Source organism: Stigmatopora argus, chromosome 3 (genome assembly GCF_051989625.1).
Source record: "Stigmatopora argus isolate UIUO_Sarg chromosome 3, RoL_Sarg_1.0, whole genome shotgun sequence".
Taxonomy (NCBI): Eukaryota; Metazoa; Chordata; class Actinopteri; order Syngnathiformes; family Syngnathidae; genus Stigmatopora; species Stigmatopora argus.
Window position 1 is genome coordinate 8,145,978 of NC_135389.1, and position 13,513 is coordinate 8,159,490.

General features: G+C 40.0%; 1 protein-coding gene, 1 long non-coding RNA gene and 1 other non-coding gene across 3 annotated transcripts in view; 2 read left to right on the top strand and 1 right to left on the bottom strand.

The window, feature by feature from the left end:
• Positions 1-4,931, bottom strand: part of polg (polymerase (DNA directed), gamma) — a 15,214-nt gene extending 10,283 nt beyond the window's left edge. Inside the window, exons 1-6 of the mRNA XM_077596481.1 lie at positions 4,802-4,931; positions 2,436-3,046; positions 718-913; positions 448-615; positions 217-363; positions 68-147 (exon numbers count right to left, since the gene is read on the bottom strand). Of these exons, the coding sequence (XP_077452607.1) occupies positions 68-147; positions 217-363; positions 448-615; positions 718-913; positions 2,436-3,019 (1,175 nt within the window). The 5' untranslated portion in view covers positions 3,020-3,046; positions 4,802-4,931. The remainder of the gene's footprint in view (positions 1-67; positions 148-216; positions 364-447; positions 616-717; positions 914-2,435; positions 3,047-4,801) is intronic.
• A 155-nt stretch (positions 4,932-5,086) lies between these two features.
• trnar-ucg (transfer RNA arginine (anticodon UCG)) lies at positions 5,087-5,159 on the top strand. The gene has a single exon. It is a non-coding gene; the product is annotated as a tRNA-Arg (tRNA).
• Positions 5,160-5,727: 568 nt separating this feature from the next.
• On the top strand, positions 5,728-13,513 carry LOC144071849 (uncharacterized). The gene is made up of 4 exons (XR_013299749.1): positions 5,728-5,871; positions 6,829-7,008; positions 8,333-8,608; positions 13,337-13,513. It is a non-coding gene; the product is annotated as an uncharacterized LOC144071849 (long non-coding RNA).

The following is a 13,513-nucleotide window of genomic DNA, read 5'->3' on the forward strand; positions in this document are numbered from 1 at the left end:
TTGAAAACACAAATGAGTTGTTGCGATTCAGGAATGGCTACAATTGGAAATAAATAAGTATGCTGACCTTTCCATGAAGAGAGGTAGCTGTTCTATAAATATTTCATGGGTGGCCAGAACATCTGAGGCGCAGTAACGCATTAACTCCTGTAGGTGACAGCAAAGGCAACGTTACTCTCCACTGAGAGATTGATTACATGGGAAAGACAAGCAGACCTGGAAGTGGTTCCTGACATCCATCATGGTGCCCTTTACAAAGGTCTCTCTAAGCTCTTTCTGCAGTGGGGGCCCTCCCACATATAAGGCATGGACATCAGCTAAATTGTTGAGACTGCTAATGTTCACCCAATCCCAAAAGCCAAGCTAAACACAAAGCATTTAAATGTTAGAAATTGGTTATGAAAAAGAACAAACAACCCTAAAACAGAAATGTCAAAGCTCACAAACCTTCGGACCATCTTTTTTCTGTTTTACTTTTTTCATGTGCTGGCTGACTTCCTGGAGGCCCATCTTCTTTCCCAGTTTATTGGCCATCCATAGTGTACGTTGGAAGCCAGTCAGGCCCGAGATAGCCATGTGAAGACTCATTGTGTCCATGAATCGCACCTTAGATCCCTTGTGGGGAAAAAGTGTAGGGAACAAATGTAAAGACCGAAGTAGATAACTCGTGTCAAAATGTATTTTATTTATTTCACCAAAAAGCCACAAAAGACATACCTTGAGCAAATATTGCTCCTTAATGTAAGATCTGTCAAAACTGACATTGTGGCCCACAACCAGACGTTCCTTCCACTGTCCCCCCGGTGGGCGGACAGAGTTCAACGGTGTCTCCAGTGGGATGAGGTCAGACAGGATGTGGTGGTTTGACCAGGAGTAGCGCTCTTCAATCAGACGTTTGCTGCACCAAGAGTACCTTGCAATGGACACAAAACAAACTATTATGACATGAAACTAGCAGAGCATCCCAGTGGTATTTTTGGCTCAACCCCTCACAGGAAACGTACTAACTAACTGGTAATTTAAAAAAAACTTAAGTTTATAAAGACCTGATGACTATATACGTGCACATTACATTATAGGTCATGTAGACCAGTGGTCTATTTACTATTATGCTTGGGACTTGTTTTATTTATTTTTTGCCGTTCATGCACCGACCCCACCCCCACACAATTTTGGCTTAAGTTGTCGCCCTCCCCATTAGCCGGTCCGCTAGAAAATTGAAAGAGCTTTACCGGTCCACAGTGAGAAAAGGTTGAGGACCACTGATGTAGGCCATAGAGCACATGTGTCAAAGTGGCGGCCCGGGGGCCAAATCTGGCCCGTTGCATTATTTTGTGTGGCCCGGGAAAGTAAATCGTGAGTGCCGACTTTCTGTTTTAGTATCAAATTAAAATGAAGACTATAGATGTATATTACATTTCCTGATTTTCCCCCTTTTAAATCAATAATTGTAATTTTTAAATCCATTTTTCTGTGTTTTTAGTTCAAAAATCCTTTTGTAAAATCTAAAAATATATTTAAAAAAGCTAAAATAAACATTGTTTTAGATCTATAAAAAAACTGAATATTCAGGGCTTTTAATCCAGTTCTTTTAATCCATTTATTAAAAAAATCTAAATATTATATCTAAAATGGTCTGGCCCATGTAAAATCAAGTTGACGTTAGCGGCCCGCGAACCAACCCAAGTCTGACACCCTTGCCATATAGCAAGCTACTTTACTCTACTGACCTAATATGTAAAGTCCACTTAAGTGAACAACTGGAAGCCAGGTCTCAAGTATATTTTTTATTTTATTTGAAAAATAACATTAAAATTAACAATTGCTCTCTAGTCATGCTCCGCCCCAATTACACTCTAAAGTTTATGTTTTTTTCTTATTATTTTTGTGTTAAATGTCAACTGATTTGGAGAATCAGCCAATACCAAGTCCTGATCCAATACCCAGGAACTGTATTGAGTAGGAGAAAAAAGTACTATATCCAAATATCTTTTGTCCACCTAATTTGAATAGAGCTGATGCAAAATTATAATAATAGAAAAGGGTGACTATAACGTAGCGGGAAAAAAGGAATAAGTTTGCAAACAAATTCCTTAAATAATGTATTTTACATAAATAAACTTGGTCATCCAATGCAATAATTGAACTATTTTAGTTCTGATTTGTTAAACATTTACGTTTTTTACTTCATAGTTTGTTTCAATAGTGTCAAAATAGTCTGTTTATTTATACATTTTTGCATTATACCTATGATTGAATGTTACCTTAACTCATTAACTGCCATAGCAAAAAAAAATAAAAAATAAAAACAAGCTTTTTTTTTTTTTACACGATTCCGCTCCTCTGAAAAAGTTGCGATTGGGTCCAATTTCCAATCAATTCTGATCTGATTTCTGATCAAGGACATTCCACATCATACTGTCCAATTTTCTCACCAGTGTGTTGGTGACAAAGCCACTGCCAATGTTGGACACTGTCCCTCTGCCATGCACACCTCCACGTCGAACACAAGTGCCGTCTCATCCGGAAAGTCGACCCTGTGACTCTCCCCGTTATCCCCATAGCGTGTCCAGCCAACCTGCCATGTCCACTCCTGAGGCATGGGGGGAACTTGCGCTTGTTGCAGCTCGGCCGCAGCTTCCAGGTAAGGAAGGCTCTGTTTTTGAGCCAAAACCCGGAAATGCTCGTCAATATTATCCCCGTACATTTTAGGAAGCTTCAGCTCCACTTCTTGCAAAAGAGGGGTTTCTTTCCCCCACAGCTGATGCTTCTGCAAGTGCCTCACACCTCGGTCCACATGTTCTTCTCTATACACAGGCTCGAGACCCCGAAATATCTGCTCGTGAAGATTTCTTGACAGCATCTGGATGTTAAGGGGGTTCACACGAGTCTCTCCAGTGTTGTCGCCTTGAACTGATTGTGGCTCTGTTGAGCAGAAGGAGCGGGGCCATATCCTTTTATTGAAGGTGACAGGCCTGTGCAAGGGGCAGCGGACCACTTTGACCATTGCATGCAGCATCACCTCCTCTGAACAGGTGACAGCATCCTATGAAAACATCCACAACTCCATCATTGCATATATTTGACCTTTTCACAAAGTAAAAATACAATGCATTGAATAGTAGCCTTGTGTAGTCTTAAAGATGGGCTATTATCGTTATATTTTTTCTTCCTGTCAGGTTAATCAGGTTTCCCCCAGTTCTTTTTCTTGCCTAGAAGAGCACTTCCGCCTAAGCAGTCAAATTCAAAGCATCGCGACTATTTGGTAGAATGGCTACTCCCTTGTTTGAAACAAAGCCAGCATATACACCCCATGTCTCAAAGTGGCGGCCCGGGGGCCAAATCTGGCCCGCCGCATCATTTTGTGTCAATCATGAGTGCCGATTTTCTGTTTTAGGAAATTAAAAGGAAGAGTATAGATGTATATTACATTTCCTGATTTTCTCTCTTTTAAATCAATAATTGTAATTTTTTAATCATTTTTTCTGTGTTTTTAGTTCAAAAATCATTTTGTAAAATCTAAAAGTATATAAAAAAGGTAAAATAAACATTGTTTTAGATCTTTAAAAAACTGAATATTCAGGGATTTTAATCCAGTTCTTTTAATCCATTTATAAAAATATATATATAAATATTATATCTAAAATGGTCCGGCCCACATGAAATCGAGTTGACGTTAACGCGGCCCGCGAACCAACCCGAGTCTGACACCCCTGGTATACACACTTCTTAATATAAATATACTATAGATGTAACATTAAATAATATAACATATGGTTAAAAAAAAGATTGCAATAAAGTTACAAACCACATAGATGACAAACTTTGGCCTATCTTTGTGCATAAAATCTAAAATGTTTAGTTTGTTTCATAATGAAGGGAAATAAATTTAGCCACTGAATGTAGCAAAACTAAATTGCATAATTTCAAATAACTTAGGTACCTAAAAAGGTAACTCACGACAGCTCAATGTGATTCCAACTGCTACATTTGACTCTGTGGCGGCCCGATGGAGCGAGTAGTTAGCGAATCGGTCTCACAGCTCTGGGATCCGGGGTTCAAATCCAGGTCATATCCATCTGCGTGGAGTTTGCATGTTCTCCCTGAGCCTGTGTGTGGGTTTCCTCCAGGTACTCTGGTTTCCTCCCACATTTCCAAAAATATGCATGGTAGGCTGATTGGACACACTAAATTGTCCCTATGTATGAGTGTATGCGTGGTTGTCTGTCTCCTCGTGCCCTACGATCGACTGGCCACCGAGTCAGGGATAGGCTCCAGCACCCCCTGCGACCCTAATGAGGACAAAGCGGTTCAGAAAATTCATGAATGAAAATTCATGCATCTAAATTTATTTAGTATGAACATACACGTGATTTTTGTAGTTGTATATTGCCTCTCCTGCCTCGGAATGCTGTTTCAAAAAATAAACATAGACTTAACTAATAATAAACACAAGAAGCCCCCTCTCTCCCTGTTTTACTATGGTGAGGCAAAGCTAAAGGGGGCAAATATTCAGGTGTTTTCACGTTTTTTGGGGGCGGACACAACAAACAAGAATGTACATGATGCTGACAGAATGTAATGCAGTAGCTTGTTTCCAACGCAATAGGATCAAGTGAATATACTGTGACAAAAAACACCAATATTTTTCTACTCATGAATGACTACGCGTGTGGTGACGTTGTATGCTGTTCCGTTGTTAAAACAAATGTAATCTAACAACAAGGAATGTATAGCTATTAATGTTGTTTCTTATCTTCAATAGACATGCGTTGATTTAAAACGGGAAAGTTGCCCTTACCAATGTGGAATGAAATAAACACGTTGCTTCTCCGGTGTGGCACTATATCTATACCCTCTGTCTGTCAGGATAATCTTGCACACTGTTAGAGCTTTGGCGACATCAAGCGGCCTGGATGACCTTATTGACACAAGGTATGAATGAATGCATGAAGAATTTGATTAAATTTAAACGTGTTTCATGTTTATTAAAGTATTAAATCGGGTGGCCCCCTACTCAAACATCACCTGTCTCACACTGTGGTATTATTTTTTATAAATTCATATCCATGAAACTACGTCCGCCGGCCGTGTGGCCTAATGGATAAGGCATCTGACTTCGGATCAGGGGATTGCAGGTTCGAGTCCTGCCACGGTCGAGTTTCTTTCGGTTTTCTCGGATCAATTTTATAGTCATTTTTAAGGTACAAGAGCGCCAGGAATAAACAATTGGGTTTGGTTACAAATATTGTGTACGACATAAAAATAAAATATATTGTGTACTTCGGGGTCAGTTCCGATACATTTCGGCTCACTTCATTTTAATTTCGGGGCAATTCGAGAACGCTTTGATTTCATAAAAGAAGAATTATCTGATAGTGTCACAAAATGTAGGATAAGTAGTAGTCTTTTCAAATTTGTTAATTTTGCCACTGATAATTATTTTTTTTCTCCGTGTATATATATATATATATATATATATATATATATATATATATATATATATATATATATATATATATATATATATATATATATATATATATATACACACGTAATAAACATTAGATATGGACGTATATACAAAACGGCTTATTTTAGAGTGGAATCATCCCGACACTTTTAACACTCTTTGAAGGCCTGGAGCTCCGTGATTGGTCAATCGGAAAAACTTGCTTGTGACGTCATGACGTGGCGGCTTGACTGACAGTAGAGAAACCGCGAGGACTCGGAGGAGAGTCAGTCGCTTGATGAACAAGGACCGGAGGGGGTAGAAGATGTTCATTCTGGGCCCCGAACCAGACCAAACACCCGTGTGGGAAATTCAAGTCAAATGTTGCTGAGGGACTTTACAGCCTCCCTCACAAAAAGGTAAGCGAGAGTCTTTTTAAAGGAGAATCTGTTCGCCAACATCACGTTTTTCCTGCTTGCGTGTATCTCTCGTGGTGCATTCACGGAACGCATGATGCATGCTGTCACTTTGAACAAAAATGTATACCACGCCGTCATTCTTGATCAGGTAGAATCAGGTTTAACTTTAAAGCACGTTCATTAGACCAAATTGCGGCCTACAACATGTCATTGTGCCTACATAGTTGTCCAAGTAGGCCGATGACACAAGTCAAATTAAAAGTGACCATTCGGAGGTATTTTACAACCACGTCAAGGAGGCAAAACGAAGTAAAAACACGTCAAATGCAGCAAAAGGCCAGTTCGTATGGAGTCACGGTCATGTGGCGTTCACGCTCGTTTTTTTCCATTATTTTTTCTGCTTTTATTTCTGTATTTATTTAATTTTTCGTTATTTCTTACCTTGACGAGGGAAATTTGCCATCTTCCAATTTTTAAAATTATCCAAAACATCGTTCATAAATGTCCCACACCTGGCCTCGTACATTATTACTTCATTTGTCAAAGGTTACCTGCGATATACGTGGGTATTTTCATTTAATCGCGTAATTATGTCTGTGTTTAGTTAGAAAATATGGAAAATAAAAGTATGTATTCAAATGCTTTCACTTCATATTAATTTTTCTAAAAATGGCCACGTGGAAGGCGTTTCGGCCCATTGTTTGTTTTTCCTTTAACAATTAAAAAAAGAAAAAAGGGGGAATTACAATATGATTAAGAGTGACCTAATTTTGATAGCAATGTTATTCAAGCACTGTTTTTTGTTCTCTCTTTGAATTGTAACGGATTATATGAATATAATTTTAACGTGTAAATGGTTTTCTTTTGTTATGTGCTTCATGATTATTTTCCAAGATGGTGTAAATTGATGTTCACTTAATTTACTACTACACTAAACTTTATTTATTTCCTTTATAGATGCTAAATGCCATCCATTTTGGTTACGACGATCAGAAAATATAGGGAGTCTGTTTCTGTCTTTGGTTATCTAGCTGTATGAGTATTAAATACCTGTCATAAAGCTAGATAACCGAATGTAGGAATGACTTCCGTAATTAACAGCGAGAGAAGATTTGGGCCTCTAACAAGAAGTCAGAAGTAAGATTTTTTTTTCTTTTTTACAAAATGCCTGTTGTTTCTAATTGTGCGTGGTTAAAAATCATGCTGTACTCTATATGGAGAAATATATTCAACATACAACATGATGTAAATGGAGCACAGTGTAGAATATTTGTAATATCTGTTTACAAGGTTTATAAGTATCATCCTGTCCTGTCAAGAATCAGTAATGTTGTCCATTGCATTGATAAAAAATGAATCAGGTGGAGAAATATTAATGGATGAGAATTGAAAAGAGCAGGGATATTTCTTATCTTTCAATATGAATGTCATGAAAATGTAAGTATGGCCACATCACAGTAATTCAAATTATATTGAAGTGTGCAGTGTAATGGATAGGAATGGTATCATCTTTTTGTGTAATTGGATTTCACACATAAGTTTGTTTGGAGGATGCACATCACCAAGTCACTTATCAAATAAGTGATATGAATAGCTTGTTTAAAACCGGGTTGGATCCCGACTAGCGGAGGATTGGAGTCCTCTGCATTGCAATGAAGATTAAATAAGCAAACGCACAGTGGGCTTTATAAATATTCATATCCAAAGACCCAACACCGAATGAACTAGATCGGCATGCAGGCTCGTCATAATGTGCCAACGTGAATCTTTTGATCGAATTTAAATGTAAAACATCTCGCTCACTTTGTTGACAGAAGAAAGAAAGGGGGGTAACCAGTGCTTTGTGGCGGCATTAATGTCTCCAGGACTACTAATAATGCCGTGGAGTGGTGTGAGACCCTCCGTACAACAGGGTTTAAAAAAACACTTGGCATCTGTGTTTAAATGCTGTAACGAATCTTAAAGAGTCTTTGGGTTACATTGTAGCGAGACTCAATGAGAGGGGCCGGACCTTCCTAGACAGGAGCTGAACTTTTCAACTTGCTGCTTGAGTGCGATGCAGTCCATATCCATGCGAGCCACTGAAGCCTGGAGAGCACAAGAGTGAGATGAGTTTGCATTCAGCGTTTTAACTACCTATTGCAGTGGAGGGAGCTGTCTAATTGCTTCGTTTCACTATAGGATATTGGATACGTGAAAAGGGCCGCAGTTGAGACTCTTCCTCTTCTAGCTGTCTTTATTTATGGGATGCTCCAAGGCTTCATTGTGTCATCCTTTGTACCTCCGCCACATGAATGATCCTGGCCTGGGCTCTCGTTTAAGTGATGAGCAGCTGAATTATATAAGCGACATTGAATCAGCCGCCCCAACGTACATGGGTTTTCTCGGCGGAGCTTTCATCGTAGGCAACAACTCAACCCGCCCCTTGTTTTCTAAACCCTGGTTGATGTTCTCGTTACAGCGTTTCAATTAGCGCCATTCGCCTTGAAAAGATGGTGGAAGCATTGTTCAGAGAAAAAGAGGACGGGGTCACCGCGCTTCCTCCACCCTCGCTTCTTTTTACCCAGAAGCAGTGGGATGCCATCTGCGCTGCCAGCGACAGACACCGTGCCCATGCCAGGAGGGCACACAAAGACCTTGGCTCGGATGGATCCCCCCCTCCCGCCCATCCCGGGTGGCGCTCCGAGCGGCCATCTTGAGAGACGCTGCCGAGATAGCTAAAATGGCTGACTACAAGGTGGGTTGTCGCGTCATCCCTTTTCGGGCGGGTTTAGGAGTAGCCGTATGGGACTGATTAATACAAGTGTGAATGAAGGCGAGATGAGATGAATTTCCCGTTTCCTCTGCAGTCACACATATGGCTTCTCTTTTCTTTTCTTTTTAATTCTTCATCTGTCCTCTCGCTAATTAGCAGTTAGTGGGTGATGGTGGGGGGCAAGGGGGTAAGGGTGCATGATGGTGATAGGAAGGGGGCTGGGTAGCAAACAAAATTAATGAGCTGGCACTGGTTGAAGGAAAGCTGACATCCTCTCTTGTCACAGTGCTCTTTGCACAACAGCATGGTAGACGCCATGTTGTAACCACCTGGCACATGTGATAAAAGGACTCGTTACAAAGTGTAGATGTACATAGAGTTAGGTGGGGGGCAAACGTCTATCTCTGAAACGCCCTTTTTCAGAAAATATGTTATGTTTTGTTAACCCAATAATGGCGAAATAGAGTCATTGGTAACAATCAACACTTTTTCATTAAAATAAAAATAGTAGTGACATGCCCACATGGGGGACTGACCCATCGACCCCATTCGAAAAAGAAAAAAACTAAGGTTACTAAATTTGGAAATGATAGATTTTGGTCTCATTTCCAAATGTATAATACTCCTGAAACAATGTTGGGTGTTTTTCCTGGTTAAATTTTGGTTCAGAAATAAATATGACCATTGTAATGTAGGTAAAATCATTTATTATGGTTACAGCCATTCAATTTGGCCCAAAAGCCTCCCACATTTTTACGGTCAAGATTTGTTCTCAACAAACAATGTATTTGCCTCTTTACACACTCTCTCAGTAACACATCTCCTGCAGTATGAGTCTTATTGGTGGCCTAATCCTGTACAATACAAAAGCTATATGCCCAAAAATGAGCTTTTCAAAGGTAATAATTCTCAGTATTGAGGATGCTGTCAGTAGGAAATCATTCAACAATTTATTTATTACTCTGTCACAGGGTTGTCGTGGTGTCTAAGTAAGCATTACAACCCTGCTTTTAAAGTTCGATTTCCTTTATTTAGTATCGTGAGAGTCCGAATATTAGACACAGCTGCACCTGCATTAACGTACACTTGAATACCTCTTTGTCAGTATGTATCTGAAGTGAGCGTCCTGATTTGGTCCAGGTGGAATTTTTGGATGCAGCTCTTGTGCTAACGTTGCGGCCATTGCTTAGCTGGCACGGGGTCTCTGCAGCGAGGACGAACACGTGAGCATGGGTGTCCGTCGCCAACATGTGCAGCTGCCGCGCCTGTGTGTTAATGAACAGCGTTGTGCGTTTTCACATTATCATTCAAGTCCGCTCTCTGCCCCCTCAATAGCTGTTAGCGCCCCCCGATACACACACACACACACACAGCCCGCCACACCTGCCCCCCTCCCTCTAAAAAAAGCTAGCTTTCCCACAATTGTGAGCGCTGGTGCTGCGGCGGGTCCGGGCTGGGGGGCAGGGTGGGAAAGGCCCTCCAGACTAGACATGAGCAGATGCCTGAGACATTAGACTGTCGTGCGGAGCGCCGAGGTCGGCCGAGGCGCTGGGTTTGAATACGTTTGCAAGTGGATGCGTGTTTGATATGTGCGGGGAGGGGTGCAGCGTGGGCTTTGCCATGCCACCTGACTGTTCATTAGTCTATTCAGCCCCCTCGGCATGTCTGAAAGGGATGGAGATGCGATGCTGTTTTTCCTCTGTGACTCGGTGGCATTAGTTGACGCATTCACACGCCACACACGCACACGCGCCAAACTACATCTTGTCACTCTATCGGTGGCCTTTATCAGAGGAGGAACGCAATTAGAAATCAACCACACGTCCCTAATCTCCATCTGATTGTACGGCGCCTGCAAACCTTTGACTTATCTTGATTTATCCTGATGCAATTGGGTTGAAAGTGACGTTGGGAAAGATTTCAGGTGCAAAATAAAAGCGTGAACCAATGATGGAGGTGACTGATCGCGAGGAATAATGAACCAGACTCTGACACATTGGGAAAATTCATTCTTTAGTTTGTATTGGATAGAACAAGGGTGTCAGACTCGGGTTGGTTCGTGCGCCGCTTTAACGTCAACTTGATTTCACGTGGGCCGGACCATTTTAGATATAATATTTAGATTTTTTTTTAATAAATGTATTAAAAGAACTGGATTAAAAGCCCTGAATATTCAGTTTTTTTATAGATCTAAAACAATGTTTATTTTAGCTTTTTTAAATATATTTTTAGATTTAACAAAATGATTTTTGAACTAAAAACACAGAAATGAAATGATTAAAAAATTACAATTATTGATTTAAAAGGGGGAAAATCTGGAAATTTAATATACATCTATACTCTTCATTTTAATTTGATCCTAAAACAGAAAGTCAGCACTCATGATTTACTTTCCCGGGCCACACAAAATCATGCGGCAGGCCAGATTTGGCCCCCGGGCCGCCACTTTGACACGTTTTGGGATAGAAGAAAGCCCTTGATATCAAGGTCAAATAGGAATCAACACAGTACTTTATAATACTTTCTAATACAGAATTAAAATGACAAAAAGTGTCCGTGAATGTTACATGATTTCCATGTTGTTCCTTATCTATGATATGCTTCTACGTTCCAAAGAAATTGTATGCATTTCTTTTTGTTTACTGGGGGGATGTGACGTGAAATTGCAAAAAAAAAAAATGACTCGGCTGGTGATGAAACATACGCGTCTGTTTAATCTCTGAAAACAAAGAATATTTTCAATCAAGACGATCCGTCTGTGCCCGAAAGAGGATTTAAGACCTCACCCATTGTGTTGATTTCTCTGCAGGTTATGTGCTTTGCTGTCAAATACATTACATTTAATGTATTTTTTTCAGACTCTATGCCGTATGAATGTTTTAACACGTACTATTTCATGCTAGGCTCACGGGCAAAACCCGCAAGTGTTGAACGCCTTCCCATGTGGGTCAGGCGAGGCTCACCCCGCTCTTTTAATGCAACTTGGACTAATCTGGCCCAAAGCTCATCTTTAAGTATTTTACAGGAGGATGGCGAGACATTGGCTCGGATTAGGAGGAATCCCTGAGTGTGGCTCCTGAAGGAGACCAGAATTAGGTGACTGTACCTTTAATACTCCCTTGTCATAATCCCAGGAGGAGATGATGTCTCAACGTGACGAGCGCTCTGCATCAGACGCCATCATTTATCAGTTTGCTGCAAGATTACTTTTCTGTTAAGTTCAAGTTCACGGGTAGAGACTGCGGTGGTCCCGATAGGCATGCGCGTAGAGGGTTACATAGCCTTTGACCTCTGCTAGGGTTGCTATGGGGAAGAGGCCGGCAGGCATAGTCATGCTAGTGAAAAGGCCGAACTGTCTCAGCTCAGCAGCCAATGACACGCATACACACACACACAAACCTGCACTTGCATTCTTTGGCTATATTAGCTGAAGAAAGCAGTTTGTTTCTCATAATTCATCCAAAACTATTCATGTGAAAGCTCTACATGGTGAGTTATATATACACCGATTGACAGATGGTACGTACGCCTTCTTATCGCAAATAAGAATACTCCCAAAATAATGATGGAATGGACATTTTTTTTCTTTGGATTTTTTTTGTTCTAGAAAAACATTCACCCTGTTTAGTTAAATCCACAAAATATAACTTCAGAACCAACATCGCATGATTTAGGGCTTAGATTTTTTTAGACTATGGCTTCGTTTTAAATTAGGTTTACCCCAATGCAATAGATTTGAATTGCATTAAAATCAATATATAGTCTGAATGGTGTTCAATAAAAATATTACAATACATTTAATGCCAAATGTCTTCACTGTCAAGAACATAAATAGACTGTTGTGTTTATAGCCTGGAGTGCATCATTTTTATTTCACCCAAGAATGCACGATCGATACAATCATGTGACTTTTCCCTAAACAGAGGCAATCTGCATGAACTGCCTGGAATTCATGTGGTTATTTGGTAAATGCCATATTTTTGTAAAACTTTTTTTTTTCAAAAAGCTGAATAGCTCCACTCAAATTAAATCATTCAAATCTTTTGTGGTGCTTCTTGTTTTTTTGTATTTTTTTGTGTGTATTTTATGACTCCTGAGAAACTGTCAAGCCTGTGATTGGAATAAGTGCATGTCTCCATGCCCCCTCTGTAAATATGTGCAAGTGTGGCCTCATTTAAGGTTGCATTCATTCAGTGGAGGGGGGGCTCACGAATAAAGGAGTGTGTATTTGCATATGCTGCATGCTGTCTGCAGAAAATAAAAGGAGTGGGCCAAAAAAAAAAGATATCAGAGGTGCACAAAGAACAAGGACAAATCCTTCATTGTGGGCTTGGTGGGAGAAAAGGCTTCTGTGAATTGGGGAGTGGGTGAAAATTGACAGAGAAAGAGTTGGGCCCGGTTCCCCGTGGGGATAAAAGCCTTGAGATCCCTCCGTGATGAAGCCTGAAAATTGGACAGAAAAACATGCAGAGGCAAAAATAAAAAATAAATAAATAAAAACAAGACGATAAATGAACGCTTGTGTTTTTGGAGACTGCATGTCATGTATTATGTTTCCAAATTACGTTGCTTTTATTTAAACATGTTGATGACAATAAAACTGAAATGTTGGTATGCTCTTTTTATAAAATATTAAATACTGTTTTGGTTGGAAGGTTGATGGGAGGGTCTTAATAATCCCTTTTTATTGTTGTTGTTGTTTGTCTACAGGATGAAGATGACAACTCCAAACCTGTGTGTACCGTGGACAAAAAAGATCCCCCCCACTCAACATAAGAATATATTTATCTGTGCATTTTGAATACATTTTTCGTCACATGCCTAAAGTAAAATGTGTTCATGTTCAAATCTGTGAATAAAAGCAACACTAAAGATGTGCGCACTGTT